We start from the raw sequence: 22,823 nt of genomic DNA on the forward strand, positions 1-22,823 counted from the left end.
TGTCTATACTCCTGATGGTTCTGCCATTTATTGTATAGCTCCCCCTTACATTAGATCTACCGAAATGTATCACTTCGCATTTATCTGGATTAAATTCCATCTGCCATTTCTCCGCCCAATGTTCCAGCCTATCTATATCCTGCTGTATTCTCTGACAATGTTCATCACTATCCGCAACTCCAGCAATCTTTGTATCGTCCGCACACTTACTGATCACACCAGCTACATCTTCCTCCAAATCATTTATATATGTCACAAACAGCAGAGGTCCCAGTACAGAGCCCTGCGGAACTCCACTAGTCACAGACCTCCAACCGGAAAAAGACCCCTCCACTGCTACCCTCAGTCTTCTATGGCTAAGCCAGTTCTCCACCCATCTAGCTAGCTCACCTTTTATCCCGTGAGATTTAACCTTTTGCACCAGCCTGCCATGAGGGACCTTGTCAAACGCTTTACTAAAATCCATATAAACGACATCCACGGCCCTTGTCAATTGTTTTTGTCACCTCCTCAAAAAACTCAACCAAATTTGTGAGGCATGACCTCCCTCGTACAAAACCATGCTGTCTATCGCTAATGAGATTATTTAGTTCTAAATGCGCATATATCCTATCTCTAAGAATTGTTTCCAACAATTTCCCTACCACGGACGTCAAGCTCACCGGCCTATAATTACCCGGGTTATCCATGCTACCCTTCTTAAATAACGGGACCACATTTGCTATCCTCCAATCCTCTGGGACCTCACCTCACACGAGGGCCAATTTAGCAAGACCAATCCACGTAACCTGCACATCTTTGGACAGTGGAAGGAAACCGGAGCACCCGGAGGAAACCCACGCAGACACAGGGAGAATGTGCAGACTCCACACAGACAGTGACCCAGGCCAGGAATTGAATCCAGGTCCCTGGCACTGTGAGGCAGCAGTGCTAGCCACCGTGCCACCCCTTGATAAATATTAACAGCCTAGACAGCAATTTCAAAATTTCTGGACAACACCTAGTGCTGTGAGCTCTGAGGAGGATCGTGTTAAACTCCAAAAGAACATTATTATGAACGTGCACTTTACAAGACACATTCCAGAAGTACATTAGCTCAGAGACACGCCTGTGTGATCTGGTTGATATAGGGTGAAACTCAAACAAAACCCTATGAAATTAAGTGACATTTTTCGCATCTTGACACAATAACTCACAGAAAGGGCGAAAGGGCTGTTTGAGACATACAGGGAGAGAAAGCAACTACTGCTGTGTGGAGAAACAGAGTAACTACTTCTGAGGAGAAGCAGGATGCTTGGAAGAATTTGTTTTCTGTTCGAATAGAAGGAGACAGAACCAACCGTTTGGAGACTTAAGGAACAAGGTGTGGCTGGATTGGGCTTTGTTGGTGGCAGTGGGATCTGGGAAAATCAGGCTGTGCAGAATGCATTTTGAAGAACACGGGAAGTTGCTCCCGAGCATGGCTGGGAAAAGTGAGACTCCGGGAGAGCCAGGAGTAACATTGGACTGATTGTTATTATGCTGTGAATCTGCCGCAAGTGTGGGGCACAGTGAAAAGTGTTGTAAGATGTATCTCGATGGTGTTAATTAATGCAAAAATAACTTTTCTGTCATCCAGTGTGTTAGTTGTACCTTAACTAATATTTAATCTATGTTGGTTTTAGCTTGTTTGTTACAATAAATGTCTCTAAATGGGAAATCTTATCCTTTAGTTACATTGTCACTCACATTGTCTGTACCTTTAAGACTTGATTACCTGTAAAGACTCGCATTCCAACCATTATTTTGTAAATTGAGTTTGTGTCTTTATATGCCCTGTTTGTGAACAGAACTCCCACTCACCTGATGAAGGAGCAGCGCTCCGAAAGCTAGTGGCTTGTGCTACCAAATAAACCTGTTGGACTTTAACCTGGTGTTGTGAGACTTCTTACTGTGTTTACCCCAGTCCACCTCCGGCATCTCCACATCATGGCAACCAGAGGGACACAGACTGAAGACGATTAGTAAAAGAACCAGATCGATACAGAGGTTTTATTTTGCAGTGAGTTCTGATCTGGAATGTGCTGTCTGAAAGGCAGTGGAAGCAGTTTCTGTAGTAAGCTTCGAAAGAGAATTGGGTAAATAGTTGAAGGAGACGGTTTCCGGGATTATGGGAGAAAAGCAGGACATTCGGTCTAACTGGAAATCTCTGCCAAAGACGTAATACAGGCCTAATGGACCGAATGGCTCCTACCTGTTTTGTGAGAGTAATTGGTTTGGTTTCTGCTTCATACTCGGAGCATTGATCTGCTCAAATGTGAAAGTAAAAAGTGAATTGGTATCCTTGCTAACAGACAAACTGTTGAAACTGTGCAGCAGAGGGCAGTATTGGCTTAGTCCTGGCAGATCCTGATGTCCTTGCAAGGATATTCTGGGTCTCAGTCACTGGTGCAGCATCGTCCTGTCAGATACAGTCACCAGTAATTTTCCAGAAAGATAATACATTATTGTTTAAAGGAGCAGCTATCCATGTCGGGTGCTCACCAAGATACAATTACATATGGTCACACAGTGACCCCCCTATCAGCTCGCAGCTTCATGACTGTCCTTTCGCATCCTGTTCTTTATCTCTGTTTCTCCCCCTCTCTCGTCTTATCTTATTCTCTCCCTGTCTCACTCTCTCTGTTCCCCCTATTTCTTTATGTCTACCTGACTTGCTCTCTCACTTTCTCCCCCTCTTGTCTCTCTCTTTCTCTCTCCCTCTCTTTTCCTGTCTCATTCTGTCTCTCTCCCTTTCTGTCTCCCTTTCATTCTCTCTCTTATTCTCTTTTATCTCCCCCTCTCTTTTTCTGTCACTCTCTTTTTCTCTATCTCTCTTTTCCTGTCTCTCTCCATGAATCATTCTCTCTCTCTCTCCCTGCCTCTTTGCCCATTTCACTCTCTCCCTTATTTGTTGCCATCACAGTCGGTGTTTCTGAATATTCTTCTCACTCTACACACCCTTCTTACTCCAAGCAACTCATAACACCATGGCTAACTCTGACTTATAATAAGAACATAAGAACATAAGAACTAGGAGCAGGAGTAGGCCATCTGGTCCCTCGAGTCTGCTCCGCTATTCAATAAGATCATGGCTGATCTTTTTGTGGACTTAGCTCCACTTAGCCGCCCGCTCACCATAACCCTTAATTCCTTTATCTATCCTTTCCTTAAAAATATTCAATGAGGTAGCCTCAACTGCTTCACTGGGCTGGGAATTCCACAGATTCACAACCCTTTGGGTGAAGAAGTTCCTCCTCAACTCAGTCCTAAATCTGCTTCCCCTTATTTTGAGGCTATGCCCCTTAGTTCTAGTTTCACCCGCCAGTGGAAACAACTTCCCTGCTTCTATCTTATCTATTCCCCTCATAATGTTATATGTTTCTATAAGATCTCCCCTCATTCTTCTGAATTCAAATGAGTATAGCCCCAGTCTACTCAGTCTCTCCTCATAAGCCAACCCTCTCAACTCCGGAATCAACCTAGTGAATCTCCTTTGTACCCCCTCCAGTGCCAGTATATCCTTTCTCAAGTAAGGAGACCAAAACTGTACACAGTACTCCAGGTGTGGCCTCACCAGCACCTTATACAGCTGCAATATAATCTCGCTGTTTTTAAACTCCATCCCTCTCGCAATGAAGGACAAAATTCCATTTGCCTTCTTACGGTGGCAGAAAGGACGTTTGATGAGGAGTCGTCTACTGAGGTAGTATGGGCTGAGGTTAGAAACAGGAAAGGAGAGGTCACCCTGTTGGGAGTTTTCTATCGGCCTCCGAAAAGTTCCAGAGATGTAGAGGAAAGGATTGCAAAGATGATTCTGGATAGGAGCGAAAGTAACAGGGTAGTTGTTATGGGGGACTTTAACTTTACAAATATTGACTGGAAAAGCTATAGTTCGAGTACTTTAGAGGGGTCAGTTTTTGTCCAATGTGTGCAGGAGGGTTTCCTGACACAGTATGTAGATAGGCCAACAAGAGGCGAGGCCACATTGGATTTTGTACTGGGTAATGAACCTGACCAGGTGTTAGATTTGGAGGTAGGTGAGCACTTTGGTGATAGTGACCGCAATTCAGTTGCGTTTACTTTAGCGATGGAAAGGGATAGGTATATACCAAAGGGCAAGAGTTATAACTGGGGGAAAGGAAATTATGATGCGATTAGGCGAGATTTAGGATGCATAGGTTGGGGAAGGAAACTGCAGGGGATGGGCACAATTGAAATGTGGAGCTTGTTCAAGGAACAGATACTGCGTGTCCTTGATAAGTATGTACCTGTCAGGCAGGGAGGAAGTGGTCGAGCGAGGGAACCGTGGTTTACTAAAGAAGTTGAATCTCTTGTGAAGAGGAAGAAGGAGACTTAGGTCAAGATGAGAGGTGAAGGCTCAGTTCGGGCGCTTGAGAGTTACAAGTTAGCCAGGAAGGACCTAAAGAGAGAGTTAAGAAGAGCCAGGAGGGGACATGAGAAGTCTTTGGCATGTAGGATCAAGGAAAACCCTAAAGCTTTCTATAGGTATGTCAGGAATAAAAGAATGACTAGGGTAAGATTAGGGCCAGTCAAGGACAGTAGTGGGAAGTTGTGCATGGAGTCCGAAGAGATAGGAGAGGCGGTAAATGAATACTTTTCGTCAGTATTCACGCAGAAAAAAGACAATGTTGTCGAGGAGAATACTGAGATACAGGCTATTGGACTAGATGGGATTGAGGTTAATAAGGAGGAGGTGTTAGCAATCCTGGAAAGTGTGAAAATAGATAAGTCCCCTGGGCTGGATGGGATTTATCCTAGGATTCTCTGGGAGGCTAGGGAGGAGATTGCAGCTTTGGCTTTGATCTTTATGTCGTCATTGTCTACAGGAATAGTGCCAGAAGATTGGCGGATAGCAAATGTTGTCCCCTTGTTCAAGAAGGGGAGTAGGGACAACCCTGGTAATTATAGACCAGTGAGCCTTACTTCTGTTGTGGGCAAGGTTTTGGAAAGGATTATAAGAGATAGGATTTATAATCATCTGGAAAGGAATAATTTGATTAGGGATAGTCAGCACGGTTTTGTGAAGGGTAGTTCGTGCCTCACAAACCTTATTGAGTTCTTTGAGAAGGTGACCAAAGAGGTGGATGAGGGTAAAGCAGTTGATGTAGTGTATATGGATTTCAGTAAAGCGTTTGATAAGGTTCCCAACGGTAAGCTATTGCAGAAAATATGGACGCATGGGATTGAGGGTGATTTAGTGGTTTGGATCAGGAATTGGCTAGCTGTAAGAAGACAGAGGGTGGTGGTTGATGGGAAATGTTCATCCTGGAGTTCAGTTACTAGTGGTGTACCGCAAGGATCTGTTCTGGGGCCAATGCTATTTGTCATTTTTATAAATGACCTGGATGAGGGCGTAGAAGGATGGGTTAGTAAATTTGCGGATGACACTAAAGTCGGTGGAGTTGTGGACAGTGCGGAAGGTTGTTGCAGGTTACAGAGGGACATATATAAGCTGCAGAGCTGGACTGAGAGGTGGCAAATGGAGTTCAATGCGGAAAAGTGTGAGGTGATTCACTTTGGAAGGAGTAACAGGATTACAGAGTACTGGGCTAATGGTAAGATACTTGGTAGTGTGGATTAACAGAGAGATCTCGGTGTCCATGTCCATAGATCCCTGAAAGTTGGCACCCAGGTTCTTAGAAACCCTACAGCACAGAAAGAGGCCATTCGGCCCATCGAGTCTGCACCGACCACAATCCCACCCAGGCCCTACCGCCATATCCCTACACATTTACCCACTAATCCCTCTAACCCACGCATCCCAGGACACTAAGGGCAATTTTTTTAGCATGGCCAATCAACCTAACCCGCACATCTTTGATGGGGTTGTTAAGAAGGCATACGGAGTGTTAGCTTTTATTGGTAGAGGGATTGAGTTTCGGAGCCAGGAGGTCATGTTGCAGCTGTACAAAACTCTGGTGCGGCCGCACTTGGAGTATTGCATGCAGTTCTGGTCGCCACATTATAGGAAGGATGTGGAAGCATTGGAAAGGGTGCAGAGGAGATTTACTAGGATGTAGAACCATAGAACCATAGAAAATTACAGCTCAGAAACAGGCCTTTTGGCCCTTCTTGTCTGTGCCGAACCATTTTTTGCCTAGTCCCACTGACCCGCACTTGGACCATATCCTTCCACACCCCTCTCATCCATGAACCCGTCCAAGTTTTTCTTAAATGTTAAAAGTGACCCCGCATTTACCACTTTATCCGGCAGCTCATTCCACACTCCCACCACTCTCTGCGTGAAGAAGCCCCCCCTAATATTCCCTTTAAACTTTTTTCCTGTTGCCTGGTATGGTGGGAAGGTCTTATGAGGAAAGGCTGGGGGACTTGAGGTTGTTTTCGTTAGAGAGAAGAAGGTGAAGAGGTGACTTGATAGAGGCATATAAGATGATCAGAGGATTGGATAGGGTGGATAGTGAGAGCCTTTTTCCTCAGATGGTGATAGATAGCACGAGGGGACATAGCTTTAAATTGAGGGGTGATAGATATAGGACAGATGTCAGAGGTAGGTTCTTCACTCAGAGAGTAGTAAGGGCATGGAATGCCCTGCCTGCAGCAGTAGTGGACTCGCCAACATTAAGGGCATTTAAATGGTCATTGGATAAACATGTGGATGATATTGGAATAGTGTAGGTTAGATGGGCTTTAGATTGGTTTCACAGGTCGGTGCAACATCGAGGGCCGAAGGGCCTGTACTGCGCTGTAATGTTCTATGTTCTTAATTACCTGCTGCACCTGCAAACCAACTCCTTGAGATTCCTGCACAAGGACACCCAGGTCCCTCTGCACAGCAGCATGCTGCAATTTTTTACCATTTAAACAATGGTCAATTTTGCTGTTATTCCTACCAAAATGGATGACCTCACATTTACCAACATTGTACTCCATCTGCCAGACCCTCGCCCACTCACTTAGATTATCTATATCCCTTTGCAGACTTTCAGCGTCCCCTGCCCACTTTGCTCTTCCACCCATCTTAGTGTCATCTGCAGATTTTGACACACTACACTTGGTCCCCAACTCCAAATCATCTATGTAAATCGTAAACAATTGCGGTCCCAACACTGATTCCTGAGGCACACCACTAGTCACTGATCGCCAACCAGAAAAACACCCATTTACCCCCACTCTTTGTTTTCTGTTAGTTAACCAATCCTCTATCCGTGCCAATACATTACCCGTAACACTGTGCACCTTTATCTTATGTAGCAGTCTTTGGTGCGGCGCCTTGTCAAATGCTTTCTGGAAATCCAGATACACCACATCTACAGGTTCCCCATTGTCCACTGCACATGTAATGTTCTCAAAAAATTATTCTCCCCGGAGTCGGAGTCTCTCCCTCTCCCTCTCCCTCAGGCGTGTCAATCTAAGTACCAGCCCTTAAAAAAGAAAGACTTGAAAGGCTTGCATTTATATAGCGTTTCTGCTAACCCCAGGACCTCTCAAAGAGTTTTGCAGCGAATGAAGTACTTTTGGAATATATTCACTATTGGAATGTAGAAAAACATGGTGACCATTTACTCTCAGCAAACTCCCACAAACAACAATGTGGCAATGATTACATAACTTGTTTTTGATGTTGAGTGAAGTATTAACCAGGAATCATTTCCCTCTTCTTTCAAATACTGACCATGGGATTGTTCATATCCACCTGATAATGCCTCGGTGTAATGTCACACCTGAGAGATGGTACCTCCAACAGCGCGGCATTCCCTCAGTACTGACCCTCTGACAGTGCGGCACTCCCTCAGTACTGACCCTCTGACAGCGCGGCACTCCCTCAGTACTGACCCTCTGACAGTGCGGCACTCCCTCAGTACTGACCCTCTGACAGTGCGGCATTCCCTCAGTACTGACCCTCTGACAGTGCGGCATTCCCTCAGTACTGACTCTCTGACAGTGTGGCACTCCCTCAGCACTGACCCTCCAGCAGCGCGGCACTCCCTCAGTACTGACCTTCTGACAGTGCGGCATTCCCTCAGTACTGACCCTCTGACAGTGTGGCACTCCCTCAGCACTGACCCTCTGACAGTGTGGCACTCCCTCAGCACTGACCCTCTGACAGTGTGGCACTCCCTCAGTACTGACCCTCTGACAGTGTGGCACTCCCTCAGCACTGACCCTCTGACAGTGCGGCACTCCCTCAGTACTGACCATCCAACAGCGCGGCACTCCCTCAGTACTGACCCACTGACAGTGCGGCATTCCCTTAGTACTGACCCTCTGACAGTGTGGCACTCCCTCAGCACTGACCCTCTGACAGTGCGGCACTCCCTCAGTACTGACCCTCTGACAGTGTGGCACTCCCTCAGCACTGACCCTCTGACAGTGTGGCACTCCCTCAGCACTGACCCTCTGACAGTGCGGCACTCTCTCAGCACTGACCCTCTGACAGTGTGGCACTCCCTCAGCACTGACCCTCAGACAGTGTGGCAGTCCCTCAGTACTGACCCTCTGACAGTGCGGCACTCCCTCAGCACTGACCCTCTGACAGTGCGGCACTCTCTCAGCACTGACCCTCTGACAGTGCGGCACTCCCTCAGCACTGACCCTCAGACAGTGTGGCAGTCCCTCAGTACTGACCCTCTTACAGTGCAGCACTCCCTCAGCACTGACCCTCAGACAGTGCGGCATTCCCTCAGTACTGACCCTCTGACAGTGCGGCACTCCCTCAGTGCTAATTCTCCGACCTCACCTCATAGTCAGCCAACCCCTAACAGCCCATTTGTAACTTGTTTGCAAAATCCACAATCAGGACTGCAGAGTTTCAGCCTGTTCCCACCCCACTGAAATGACTTACCTTAACTTTATTTTTAGTCAGATTCAGTCTCTTTCCACCGACATCCTTTACCTGTTTTCTGCCACTTTAACAGTTTGAATTTCCTGGCCCTAACCAACTGCCCTTCGCCGTGGATGTCCCATCTCTGTGTGCCTCGCTCCCCCTCCAGGACTCTCGGAGAGCTCGATGCCTCTTCCTCCTCCAGCTGGCTTCGCTGCTTCACTCAGTGAATAATTTCTCCTTTAACTCTCCTACCTCCTCCAAACAAAGCTGCTGCCCTGGTCCCCACATGGATCCGAGCTATACCTACCTTTTGTGGGATATTCCTTGTTCCAGTCCTGTTCAGCTCCCATCGGAGATTGTATGGGCACTGTGCCCTGCTCTTGCCTCCATTCACCTTCACGTGGTTCATCTCCAATCCCTCCCGACTTCTCTGCCTCCATTTCTGGAGATAAGATATGAACCAATATTCACAGTAAGCCCAGTGACTGCCCCATCGACTCTGGCCTGCTCTTCTTCATACCCTCCACCTTATCGAGACTGATATCTTACACTGATGGAAAGAAACCTGAGGGACAGGATTTCACTTTTTAAAACTTATACGAAAACAAACCAAATCAATCAATATAACTTGAACATTAACCAGCAAAGTATAATTTATACAAAGAGGTAAAATTCACTTTAAATTATCAACACAACAAAGAATGCCTCATGTAGTTTGAAGCACTCACATTACATCAACTGTGGCACCGTGTGCAAATCTCACAATCATTCTAACTCCATTTTGTAGGATCTCTCACTTCCCAACCAATTATTTTGCTTTTGAGTCTTATCCACCAGAGGCTGTATTCCATCTGTAGGCCCCGGACATGGATCCCCAGAGACCCCCTTCTCTGATCCTTTAAATGGTCCGGGGTTGCTGGCAACACTGAAACAGCAGCAATTCCCCCATTCAATCCACAATCCCTTGCCTTCCTATCTTCTGCTCTTCTTTCTTTCCAGCTGTATAACATCAACAGTAACACAGTCTCTGCTCTATTCTCAGAGACCTGCCAGGATCTGTTCAAAAATTGCCAAACAGAAAACTGTTCCATTTGGAGAGAACCTGGAATCTGAGTATTCTGAATTGTCTGCCATAAAGACAGGTTGCAAATTCCCAACACTACCTCACTTAGCTTTCTATTGATCTATTTACCCTGGTGCTGTGTGGATTAATGTGACTCCCTCCCAATCCTGTTTTGTGTTATTGTGACCACGGTTCTGATTGTGTTCATGACACCAAGTCCTGTTTTCTGATTGCAGGTCGGGACGCAAAGTGACAGAGGAGGTCGAGGAGTAAGTTTTTGAATTATTGCCTGTTGTCAATCTCCAAATCCTGAACTGGGCATAGTTTGAGATCCTTCACTCACATCAGGCCGCAGTCATTGAGAGCAGCTGAACTTACACCTCCTGGAATAATCACGCCTGTCACACACACGGTTCCACAAGGAAACTCTTCATCACTTATATACTCTTCCAGTCATTCAGACACTCTGTCTGCCTCACTCTCTTTTCCTCTCTCTCTCTCTCTCCCCTTTCTCTTTCTATCTCTCTCTTTGCTCTCACTTCCTCACCCTCTATCTCAATCTTTCTGCCTTTTTGATTGCCTCACTGTCTCTTTGTCTCTCTCTTCTTGCTCTCTGTTGTTCTCTGCCTCTCTCATTCTCTGTTCCTATCTTCCTAGCTCTTGCATTCTTTGTCTCTGTTTCTCTCACTATACTGTCTATCTAATTCTCTCTCTCTCTCTCTCTCTCGCTGCCTTTCACTCACTGTCCGTGCCAGTGGGGCTCACTGGGTAGCACTCTCACCTCTGAGTTGGAAGGTAGTGGATTCAAGTTCCACTCCTTAACTGCAGCACAAAATTCAAGGCTGTCACTCCTGTGCAGTGCTCGGGGAATGCTGTCCTCTCAGTGCGAGCATGGCTGACGGGGTCGCTATGCGAATGACCAATGGACTAGTGTGAGACTGAACAACAGCTTCACAAGAGTGATAAACAAGGGGTCAATGTGAGAGTGATCAAAGGAAAGATAGGACAGGAGCTAAGCGAGGAGAGGGAGTTGCGTTTTTGATTAGGGAGAACATCACGGCAGTACTGAGGGGAGATATATCCGAGAGTTTGCCCACTGAGTCTATATGGATCGAACTGAGGAATAAGAAGGGGGGAATCACTCTGATAGGGTTGTACTGTAAGCCCCCAAATAGTCAGTGGGAAATTGAGGAGCAAATATGTAAGGAAATTACAGAAAGCTGCAAGGAAAATAGGGTGGTAATAGTCAGGGATTCCCAACATTGACTGAGACAGGCGTAGTATTAGAGGGTTGGATGGAGAGAAATTTGTTGAGTGTATTCAGGAGGAATTTCTCATTCAGTATGTGGATGGCCCAACTAGAGAGGGGGCAAAACTTGACCTCCTCTTGGGAAATAAGGAAGGGCAGGTGACAGAAATGTTAGTGAAGGATCACTTTGGGACCAGTGACCATAATTCTATTAGTTTTAAGATAGCTATGGAGAATGATAGGTCTGACCCAAAAGTTAAGGATGCTACCGGGACTTGATGGATTGAGTTATAAGGAGAGGCTGGATAGACTGGGACTTTTTTCCCTGGAGTGTAGGAGGCTGAGGGGTGACCTTATAGAGGTCTATAAAATAACGAGGGGCATAGACAAGGTAGATAGTCAATATCTTTTCCCAAAGGTAGGGGAGTCTAAAACTAGAGGGCATAGGTTTAAGGTGAGAGGGGAGAGATACAAAAGAGTTCAGAAGGGCAATTGTTTCACACAGAGGGTGGTGATTATCTGGAACAAGCTGCCAGAGGTAGTAGTAGAGGCAGGTACAATTTTGTCTTTTAAAAAGCAGTTAGATAGTTACATGGGTAAGATTGGTATAGAGGGATATGGACGAAATGCAGGCAATTGGGACTAGCTCAGTGGTTGCCATGGACAAGTTGGGCCGAAGGGCCTGTTTCCATGATGTAATCCTCTATGACTCTAAATTGGGGCAAGGCCAACTTTGATGGTATTGGACAAGAACTTTCCAAAATTGACTGGGGGAGTCTGTTGGCAGGCAAAGGGACAGCTGGTAAGTGGGAGGCTTTCAAAAGTGTGTTAATCAGGGTTCAGGGTAAGCACATTCCGTTTAGAATGGCTGGTACAAATAGGGAACCCTGGATGACTCGAGATATTGAGGCCCTGGTCAAGAAGAAGAAGGAGGCATTTGACATGCATAGGCAGCTGGGATCAAGTGGATCCTTTGAAGAGTATAGAGGGTGTAGGAGTAGAGATAAGAGAGAAATCAGGAGAGCAAAAAGGGGACACGAGATTGGTTTGGCAGATAAGGCAAAGGAGAATCTAAAGAGCTTCTATAAATACATCAAGGGCAAAAGAGTAAGTAGATCGAGAATAGGGCCTCTTAAGGATCAACAAGGTCATCTGTGTGCAGATCCACAAGAGATGGGTGAGATCCTAAATGAATATTTCTCATCAGTATTTACTGTTGAGAAAAGCCATGGAAGTTAGGGAACTTGGGGAAATAAATAGTGATGTCTTGAGGAGTGTACATATTACAGAGAAGGGGATGCTGGAAGTCTTAAAGCGCATCAAGGTAGATAAATCCCCGGGACCTGATGAAGTGTATCCCAGGACATTGTGGGGAACTAGGGAGGAAATTAAGGATGTGAGCGTGTTGGAAGGAGTGCAGAGGAGATTCACCAGGATGCTGCCTGGGATGGAACATTTACATTATGAAGAGAGGTTGGATAAGCTTGGGTTGTTTTCGTTGGAGCAGAGAAGACTGAGGGGCGACCTGATTGAGGTGTTCAAGATTATGAGGGGCATGGACAGGGTGGATAGGGAGCAGCTGTTCCCCTTAGTTGAAGGGTCAGTTACAAGGGGACACAAGTTAAAAGTGAGAGGTGGGAGATTTAGGGAGAATTTGAGGAAAAAAGTTTTCACTCAGAGGGTGGTAATGGTCTGGAATGCGCTGCCAGGGAGGGTAGTGGAGGGAGGATGTCTCACATCCTTTAAAAAGTACCTGGATGTGTACTTGGCACTTCATAACATTCAAGGCTATGAGCCAAGTGCTGGCAAGTGGGATTAGGTGGGAGGTCAGGGCCTTTCATGCGTTGGTGCAGACTCGATGGGCCAAAGGGCCTCTTCAACACTGTGGTATTCTGTGATTCTGTGAAATTGCGGGACCCCTAGCAGAAATATTTGAATCATCGACAGCCACAGGTGAGATGTCTGAAAATTGGAGGGCAGCAAATGTTGTGCCTTTGTTTTAAGAAGGACTACAGAAAATCCTGGGAACGACAGGCTGGTGAGCCGAATGTCTGTAATGGGTAAATTGTTAGAAGGTATTCTGCGAGACAGGATCTACAGGCATTTAGAGAGGCAAGAACTGATTAGGGACAGTCAGCATGGCTTTGTGAGTGGAAAATCATGTCTCACAAATTTGATTGAGTTTTTTGAAGGGGTAACCAAGAAGGTAGATGAGGGCAGTGCAGTTGATGTTGTCGACATGGACTTTAGCAAAGCCTTTGACAAGGTACCGCATGGTAGATTGTTGCATAAGGTTAAATCTCACAGGATCCAGGGTGAGGTAGCCAATTGGATACAAAATTGGCTTGATGACAGAATGGTCACCGCAAACTGCCGGCTCCAAGCGGAGAGGATCTCCAAGAAGATCGCACATATTGACACAGACGTCATGTTGATGACAGAAGCCAAAGGGTGGTTGTAGAGGGTTGTTTTTCAAACTGGAGGCCTGTGACCAGCGGTGTGCCTCAGGGATTAGTGCTGGGTCCACTGTTATTTGTCATTTATATTAATGATTTGGATGAGAATTTAGTCGGCATGGTTAGTAAGTTTGCAGATGACACCAAGATTGGTGGCATAGTGGACGGTGAAGAAGGTTATCTAGGATTGCAACGGGATCTTGATCAATTGGGCCAGTGGGCTGACGAATGGCATATGGAGTTTAATTTAGATAAATGCAAGGTGATGCATTTTGGTAGATTGAACCAGGGCAGGACTTATTCTATTAATGGTAGGGCATGGGGAGAGTTATAGAACAAAGAGATCCAGGGATACAGATTCACAACTCCTTGAAAGTGGAGTCACAGATAGACAGAGTGGTGAAGCAGTCATTCGGCATGCTTGGTTTCATTGGTCAGAACATTGAATGCAGGAGTTGGGATGTCTTGTTGAAGTTGTAAAAGACATTGGTAAGGCCACACTTGGAATACTGTGTACAGTTCTGGTCATCCTATTACAGAAAGGATATTATTAAACTAGAAAGAGTGCAGAAAAGATTTCTGAGGATGCTCCCAGGACTTGATGGTTTGAGTTATAAGGAGAGGCTGGATAGACTGAGACTTTTTTCCTGGAGCGTAGGAGGCTTAGGGGTGATCTTATAGTGGTCTATAAAATAATGAGGAGCACAGATCAGCTGGATAGTCAATATCTTTTCCCACAGGTAGGGGAGTCTAAAACTAGATGGCAGAGGTTTAAGGTGAGAGGGGAGAGATACCAAAGTGTCCAGAGGGGCAATTATTTTCACTCAGAGGGTGGTGAGTGTCTGGAACGAGCTGCCACAGGTAGTAGTAGAAGTGGGTACAATTCATGTCAGCTCCGACTCTCAGCAACTTTTACAGATGCACCATAGAAAGCATTCTTTCTGGTTGTATCACAGCTTGGTGTGGCTCCTGCTCTGCCCAACACCGCAAGGAACTATAAGAGGTCGTGAATGTAGCCCAATCCATCACGCAAACCAGACTCCCATTCATTGACTCTGTCTACACTTCCCGCTGCCTCGGCAAAGCAGCCAGCATAATTACGGACCCCGTAAGTGAGAGAGCGAGAGAGTCTCAGTGAGAGAGAGAGACAGGGTCTCAGTGAGAGAGTGACAGGGTCTCAGAGACAGAGCGAGCGACAGGATCTCAGAGAGAGAGAGAGAGACAGGGTCTCAGAGAGAGAGAGACAGGGTCTCAGAGAGAGGGAGAGACAGGGTCTCAGAGAGAGAGAGAGACAGGATCTCAGAGAGAGAGAGAGAGAGAGACAGGGTCTCAGAGAGAGAGCGACAGGATCTCAGAGAGAGAGCGACAGGGTCTCAGTGAGAGAGCGACAGGGTCTCTGAGAGAGAGAGCGACAGGGTCTCTGAGAGAGAGAGCGACAGGGTCTCTGAGAGAGAGAGCAACAGGGTCTCAGTGAGAGAGCGACAGGGTCTCAGTGAGAGAACGACAGGGTCTCAGTGAGAGAGAGAGAGCAACATGGTCTCAGTGAGAGAGCGACATGGCCATAGTGAGAGAGAGACAGGGTCTTAGTGAGAGAGAGCAACAGGGTCTCTGAGAGAGAGAGAGAGAGCAACAGGGTCTCAGAGAGAGAGCAACAGGGTCTCTGAGAGAGAGAGCAACAGGGTCTCTGAGAGAGAGAGCAACAGGGTCTCTGAGAGAGAGAGGGAGAGAGCAACAGGGTCTCAGAGAGAGAGAGAGTGACAGGGTCTCAGTGAGAGAGCGACAGGGTCTCAGAGAGAGAGAGAGCGACAGGGTCTCAGTGAGAGAGCGACAGGGTCTCAGAGAGAGAGAGAGCGACAGGGTCTCAGAGAGAGAGAGCAATAGGGTCTCAGTGAGAGAGCGACAGGGTCTCAGAGAGAGAGCGACAGGGTCTCTGAGAGAGAGAGCAACAGGGTCTCTGAGAGAGAGCAACAGGGTCTCTGAGAGAGAGAGCGACAGGGTCTCTGAGAGAGAGAGCGACAGGGTCTCTGAGAGAGAGCGACAGGGTCTCTGAGAGAGAGAGCAACAGGGTCTCAGTGAGAGAGTGACAGGGTCTCAGAGAGAGAGCGACAGGGTCTCAGTGAGAGAGAGCAACAGGGTCTCAGTGAGAGAGCGACATGGTCACAGTGAGAGAGAGAGAGCAACATGGTCTCAGTGAGAGAGCGACATGGTCACAGTGAGAGAGAGAGACAGGGTCTCAGTGAGAGAGAGAGCAACAGGGTCTCTGAGAGAGAGAGAGAGCAACAGGGTCTCAGAGAGAGAGCAACAGGGTCTCTGAGAGAGAGAGCAACAGGGTCTCTGAGAGAGAGAGCAACAGAGTCTCTGAGAGAGAGAGCGCAGGGTCCCAGAGAGAGAGAGCGACAGGGTCTCAGTGAGATAGAGACAGGGTTTCAGAGAGAGAGCAACAGGGTCTCAGAGAGAGAGAGAGCGACAGGGTCTCAGTGAGAGAGTGACATGGTCACAGTGAGAGAGAGAGCGACAGGGTCTCTGAGAGAGACAGCGACAGGGCCTCAGTGAGAGAGAGAGCGACAGGGTCTCAGAGAGAGAGAGAGCGACAGGGTCTCTGAGAGAGAGAGAGCGACAGGGCCTCAGTGAGAGAGCGACAGGGTCTCAGAGAGAGAGAGAGCGACAAGGTCTCTGAGAGAGAGAGAGCGACAGGGTCTCAGAGAGAGAGAGCGACAGGGTCTCAGAGAGAGAGAGAGCGACAGGGTCTCAGAGAGAGAGAGCGACAGGGTCTCAGTGAGAGAGAGAGCGACAGGGTCTCAGAGAGAGAGAGAGCGACAGGGTCTCAGAGAGAGAGAGCGACAGGGTCTCAGTGAGAGAGAGCAACAGGGTCTCAGAGAGAGAGAGCGACAGGGTCTCAGAGAGAGAGAGCGACAGGGTCTCAGTGAGAGAGAGCGACAGGGTCTCAGAGAGAGAGAGCGACAGGGTCTCAGAGAGAGAGAGCGACAGGGTCTCAGAGAGAGAGAGAGCGACAGGGTCTCTGTGAGAGAGAGCGACAGGGTCTCAGTGAGAGAGAGCGGCAGGGTCTCAGAGAGAGAGAGAGCGACAGGGTCTCTGAGAGAGAGAGCAACAGGGTCTCAGAGAGAGAGAGCGACAGGGTCTCAGAGAGAGAGAGCGACAGGGTCTCAGTGAGAGAGAGAGCGACAGGGTCTCAGTGAGAGAGCGACAGGGTCTCAGTGAGGGAGCGACAGGGTCTCAGAGAGAGAGAGAGCGACAGGGTCTCTGAGAGAGAGAGAGCGACAGGGTCTCAGAGAGAGAGAGAGCGACAGGGTCTCAGAGAGAGAGAGCGACAGGGTCTCAGTGAGAGAGAGAGCGACATGGTCTCAGTGAGAGAGCGACAGGGTCTCAGAGAGAGAGAGAGCGACAGGGTCTCAGAGAGAGAGAGCGACAGGGTCTCAGAGAGAGAGAGAGCGACAGGGTCTCTGAGAGAGAGAGAGCGACAGGGTCTCAGAGAGAGAGAGAGCGACAGGGTCTCAGAGAGAGAGAGCGACAGGGTCTCAGTGAGAGAGAGAGCGACAGGGTCTCAGTGAGAGAGCGACAGGGTCTCTGAGAGAGAGAGAGCAACAGGGTCTCAGAGAGTGAGAGCGACAGGGTCTCAGTGAGAGAGAGAGCGACAGGGTCTCAGAGAGAGAGAGCGACAGGGTCTCAGTGAGAGAGCGGCAGGGTCTCAGAGAGAGAGAGCGACAGGGTCTCAGAGAGAGAGAGCGACAGGGTCTCAGTGAGAGAGCGACAGGGTCTCTGAGAGAGAGAGAGCGACAGGGTCTCAGAGAGAGAGAGAGCGACAGGGTCTCAGAGAGAGAGAGAGCGACAGGGTCTCTGAGAGAGAGAGAGCGACAGGGTCTCAGAGAGAGAGAGAGCGACAGGGTCTCAGAGAGAGAGAGAGCGACAGGGTCTCAGAGAGAGAGAGAGCGACAGGGTCTCAGTGAGAGAGCGACAGGGTCTCTGAGAGAGAGAGAACGGCAGGGTCTCAGAGAGAGAGAGAGCGACAGGGTCTCTGAGAGAGAGAGAGCGACAGGGTCTCTGAGAGAGTGAGAACGGCAGGGTCTCAGAGAGTGAGAGAGCGACAGGGTCTCTGAGAGAGAGAGAACGGCAGGGTCTCAGAGAGAGAGAGAGCGACAGGGTCTCTGAGAGAGAGAGAACGGCAGGGTCTCAGAGAGAGAGAGCAACAGGGTCTCAGAGAGAGAGAGCGACAGGGTCTCAGAGAGAGAGAGCGACAGGGTCTCTGAGAGAGAGAGAGCGACAGGGTCTCAGTGAGAGAGAGAGCGACAGGGTCTCAGAGAGAGAGAGAGAGCGACAGGGTCTCAGAGAGAGAGAGAGAGACAGGGTCTCAGAGGGAGAGAGAGCGACAGGGTCTCAGAGAGAGAGAGAGCGACAGGGTCTCAGAGAGAGAGAGAGCGACAGGGTCTCAGAGAGAGAGAGCGACAGGGTCTCTGAGAGAGAGAGAGCGACAGGGTCTCAGAGAGAGGGAGAGCGACAGGGTCTCAGAGAGAGAGAGAGCGACAGGGTCTCAGTGAGAGAGCGGCAGGGTCTCAGAGAGAGAGAGAACGGCAGGGTCTCAGAGAGAGAGAGAGCGACAGGGTCTCTGAGAGAGAGAGAGCGACAGGGTCTCAGAGAGAGAGAGAGCGACAGGGTCTCAGAGAGAGAGAGCGACAGGGTCTCAGTGAGAGAGCGACAGGGTCTCTGAGAGAGAGAGAACGGCAGGGTCTCAGAGAGAGAGAGCAACAGGGTCTCAGAGAGAGAGAGAGCGACAGGGTCTCTGAGAGAGAGAGAACGGCAGGGTCTCAGAGAGAGAGAGAACGGCAGGGTCTCAGAGAGAGAGAGAGCGACAGGGTCTCTGAGAGAGAGAACGGCAGGGTCTCAGTGAGAGAGAGAGCGACAGGGTCTCAGAGAGAGAGAGAGCGACAGGGTCTCAGAGAGAGAGAGACAGGGTCTCAGATGGAGAGAGAGCGACAGGGTCTCAGAGAGAGAGAGAGCGACAGGGTCTCAGAGAGAGAGAGAGCGACAGGGTCTCAGAGAGAGAGAGCGACAGGGTCTCTGAGAGAGAGAGAGCGACAGGGTCTCAGAGAGAGAGAGAGCGACAGGGTCTCAGAGAGAGAGAGCGACAGGGTCTCAGTGAGAGAGCGGCAGGGTCTCAGAGAGAGAGAGAACGGCAGGGTCTCAGAGAGAGAGAGAGCGACAGGGTCTCTGAGAGAGAGAGAACGGCAGGGTCTCAGAGAGAGAGATCAACAGGGTCTCAGAGAGAGAGCGACAGGGTCTCAGAGAGAGAGGGGCAGGGTCTCAGTGAGAGAGAGAGAGCGACAGGGTCTCAGTGAGAGAGCGACAGGGCCTCAGTGAGAGAGGGGCAGGGTCTCAGTGAGAGAGAGAGCGACAGGGCCTCAGTGAGAGAGGGGCAGGGTCTCAGTGAGAGAGAGCAACGGTCTCAGAGAGAGAGCAACAGGGTCTCTGAGAGAGTGAGCGACAGGGTCTCTGAGAGAGAGCGACAGGGTCTCAGAGAGAGAGAGCGACAGGGTCTCAGAGAGAGACAGGGTCTCAGTGAGAGAGCAACAGGGTCTCTGAGAGAGAGCGACAGGGTCTCAGTGAGAGAGAGAGCGACAGGGTCTCAGGGAGACAGAGACAGGGCTCAGAGAGAGACAAGGTCTCAGAGAGAGAGCGACAGGGTCTCAGAGAGAGAGAGAGAGACAGGGTCTCAGAGGGAGAGAGAGCGACAGGGTCTCAGAGAGAGAGAGAGCGACAGGGTCTCAGAGAGAGAGAGAGCGACAGGGTCTCAGAGAGAGAGAGCGACAGGGTCTCTGAGAGAGAGAGAGCGACAGGGTCTCAGAGAGAGAGAGAGCGACAGGGTCTCAGAGAGAGAGAGCGACAGGGTCTCAGTGAGAGAGCGGCAGGGTCTCAGAGAGAGAGAGAACGGCAGGGTCTCAGAGAGAGAGAGAGCGACAGGGTCTCTGAGAGAGAGAGAACGGCAGGGTCTCAGAGAGAGAGATCAACAGGGTCTCAGAGAGAGAGCGACAGGGTCTCAGAGAGAGAGGGGCAGGGTCTCAGTGAGAGAGAGAGAGCGACAGGGTCTCAGTGAGAGAGCGACAGGGCCTCAGTGAGAGAGGGGCAGGGTCTCAGTGAGAGAGAGAGCGACAGGGCCTCAGTGAGAGAGGGGCAGGGTCTCAGTGAGAGAGAGCAACGGTCTCAGAGAGAGAGCAACAGGGTCTCTGAGAGAGTGAACGACAGGGTCTCTGAGAGAGAGCGACAGGGTCTCAGAGAGAGAGAGCGACAGGGTCTCAGAGAGAGACAGGGTCTCAGTGAGAGAGCAACAGGGTCTCTGAGAGAGAGCGACAGGGTCTCAGTGAGAGAGAGAGCGACAGGGTCTCAGGGAGACAGAGACAGGGCTCAGAGAGAGACAAGGTCTCAGAGAGAGAGCGACAGGGTCTCAGAGAGAGAGAGACAGGGTCTCAGAGAGAGAGCGACAGGGTCTCAGAGAGAGAGCGACAGGGTCTCAGAGAGAGAGCGACAGGGTCTCAGAGAGAGAGCAACAGGGCCTCAGGGAGACAGAGACAGGGCTCAGAGAGAGACAAGGTCTCAGAGAGAGAGTGACAGGGTCTCAGAGAGAGAGCGACAGGGTCTCAGAGAGAGAGAGACAGGGTCTCAGAGAGAGAGAGACAGGGTCTCAGAGAGAGAGAGACAGGGTCTCAGAGAGAGACAAGGTCTCAGAGAGAGAGCGACAGGGTCTCAGGGAGAGAGCGACAGGGTCTCAGTGAGAGAGCGACAGGGTCTCAGTGAGAGAGCGACAGGGTCTCAGAGAGAGAGCGACAGGGTCTCAGTGAGAGAGCGACAGGGTCTCAGAGAGAGAGCGACGGGGTCTCAGAGAGAGAGCGACAGGGTCTCAGTGAGAGAGCGACAGGGTCTCAGAGAGAGAGAGAGCGACAGTGTCTCAGAGAGAGAGCGACAGGGTCTCAGAGAGAGAGAGAGCAACAGGGTCTCAGAGAGAGAGAGAGCGACAGTGTCTCAGAGAGAGAGCGACAGGGTCTCAGAGAGAGAGAGAGCGACAGTGTCTCAGAGAGAGAGAGAGCGATAGTGTCTCAGAGAGAGAGAGAGCGACAGGGTCTCTGAGAGAGAGAGAACGACAGTGTCTCAGAGAGAGAGAGAGCGACAGGGTCTCAGAGAGAGAGAGAGCGACAGGGTCTCAGAGAGAGAGCGACAGTGTCTCAGAGAGAGAGAGCGACAGTGTCTCAGAGAGAGAGAGAGCGACAGGGTCTCAGAGAGAGAGAGAGCGACAGTGTCTCAGAGAGAGAGCGACAGGGTCTCAGAGAGAGAGCGACAGGGTCTCAGAGAGAGAGAGAGCGACAGGGTCTCAGAGAGAGAGAGAGCGACAGGGTCTCAGAGAGAGAGAGAGCGACAGTGTCTCAGAGAGAGAGCGACAGGGTCTCAGAGAGAGAGCGACAGGGTCTCAGAGAGAGAGAGAGCGACAGTGTCTCAGAGAGAGAGCGACAGTGTCTCAGAGAGAGAGCGACAGGGTCTCAGAGAGAGAGAGAGCGACAGGGTCTCAGAGAGAGAGAGAGCGACAGGGTCTCAGAGAGAGAGAGAGCGACAATGTCTCAGAGAGAGAGAGAGACAGGGTCTCAGAGAGAGAGCGACAGGGTCTCAGAGAGAGAGAGAGCGACAGGGTCTCAGTGAGAGAGCGACAGTGTCTCAGAGAGAGAGCGACAGGGTCTCAGAGAGAGAGAGAGACGGGTCTCAGAGAGAGAGAGCGACAGGGTCTCAGAGAGAGAGAGAGCGACAGGGTCTCAGAGAGAGAGCGACGGGGTCTCAGTGAGAGAGCGACACTGTCTCAGAGAGAGAGCGACAGGGTCTCAGAGAGAGAGAGAGCGACAGGGTCTCAGAGAGAGAGCAACAGGGCCTCAGGGAGACAGAGACAGGGCTCAGAGAGAGACAAGGTCTCAGGGAGAGAGAGACAGGGTCTCAGAGAGAGAGAGTGCGACAGGGCCTCAGAGGGAGAGTGACAGGGCCTCGGGGAGAGAGCGACAGGGTCTCAAGGAGAGAGCGACAGGGTCTCAGTGAGAGAGCGACAGTGTCTCCGAGAGAGAGCGACAGTGTCTCAGAGAGAGAGAGCGACAGGGTCTCAGAGAGAGAGAGCGACAGGGTCTCAGAGAGAGAGAGACAGGGTCTCAGAGAGAGAGAGACAGGGCCTCAGAGAGAGAGAGACAGGGTCTCAGAGAGAGAGAGAGACAGGGCCTCAGTAAGAGAGAGAGACAGGGTCTCAGAGAGAGAGAGACAGGGTCTCTGAGAGAGAGAGACAGGGTCTCTGAGAGAGAGAGAGAGAGAGAGACAGGGTCTCAGAGAGATAGCGACAGGTCTCAGAGAGAGAGCGACAGGGCCTCAGAGAGAGAGCGACAGGGTCTCAGAGAGAGAGAGAGAGCGACAGGGTCTCAGAGAGAGAGAGAGAGCGACAGGGTCTCAGAGAGAGAGCGACAGGGTCTCGGAGAGAGAGCGACCGGGTCTCAGAGAGAGAGAGAGAGCGACAGGGTCTCAGAGAGAGAGAGAGAGCGACAGGGTCTCAGAGAGAGAGAGAGCGACAGGGTCTCGGAGAGAGAGAGAGCGACAGGGTCTCGGAGAGAGAGAGAGAGAGAGCGACAGGGTCTCAGAGAGAGAGGGAGAGAGAGCGACAGGGTCTCAGAGAGAGAGGGAGAGAGAGCGACAGGGTCTCAGAGAGAGGGAGAGCGACAGGGTCTCAGAGAGAGAGAGAGCGACAGGGTCTCAGTGAGAGAGCGGCAGGGTCTCAGAGAGAGAGAGAACGGCAGGGTCTCAGAGAGAGAGAGAGCGACAGGGTCTCTGAGAGAGAGAGAGCGACAGGGTCTCAGAGAGAGAGAGAGCGACAGGGTCTCAGAGAGAGAGAGCGACAGGGTCTCAGTGAGAGAGCGACAGGGTCTCTGAGAGAGAGAGAACGGCAGGGTCTCAGAGAGAGAGAGCAACAGGGTCTCAGAGAGAGAGAGAGCGACAGGGTCTCTGAGAGAGAGAGAACGGCAGGGTCTCAGAGAGAGAGAGAACGGCAGGGTCTCAGAGAGAGAGAGAGCGACAGGGTCTCTGAGAGAGAGAACGGCAGGGTCTCAGTGAGAGAGAGAGCGACAGGGTCTCAGAGAGAGAGAGAGCGACAGGGTCTCAGAGAGAGAGAGACAGGGTCTCAGATGGAGAGAGAGCGACAGGGTC

The 22,823-nt window shown here is 50.1% G+C and overlaps 1 protein-coding gene across 3 annotated transcripts in view; it reads left to right on the forward strand.

The window, feature by feature from the left end:
* The window catches only part of ift43 (intraflagellar transport 43 homolog (Chlamydomonas)), a 101,438-nt gene that overhangs the window by 59,758 nt on the left and 18,857 nt on the right, over positions 1–22,823 (forward strand). For all 3 annotated transcript variants that reach the window (XM_078234559.1, XM_078234561.1, XM_078234560.1), the window contains exon 4: positions 10,127–10,159. In XM_078234559.1, the coding sequence (XP_078090685.1) occupies positions 10,127–10,159 (33 nt within the window). The remainder of the gene's footprint in view (positions 1–10,126; positions 10,160–22,823) is intronic.

Source organism: Mustelus asterias, chromosome 18, assembly GCF_964213995.1.
Source record: "Mustelus asterias chromosome 18, sMusAst1.hap1.1, whole genome shotgun sequence".
Classification (NCBI taxonomy): Eukaryota; Metazoa; Chordata; class Chondrichthyes; order Carcharhiniformes; family Triakidae; genus Mustelus; species Mustelus asterias.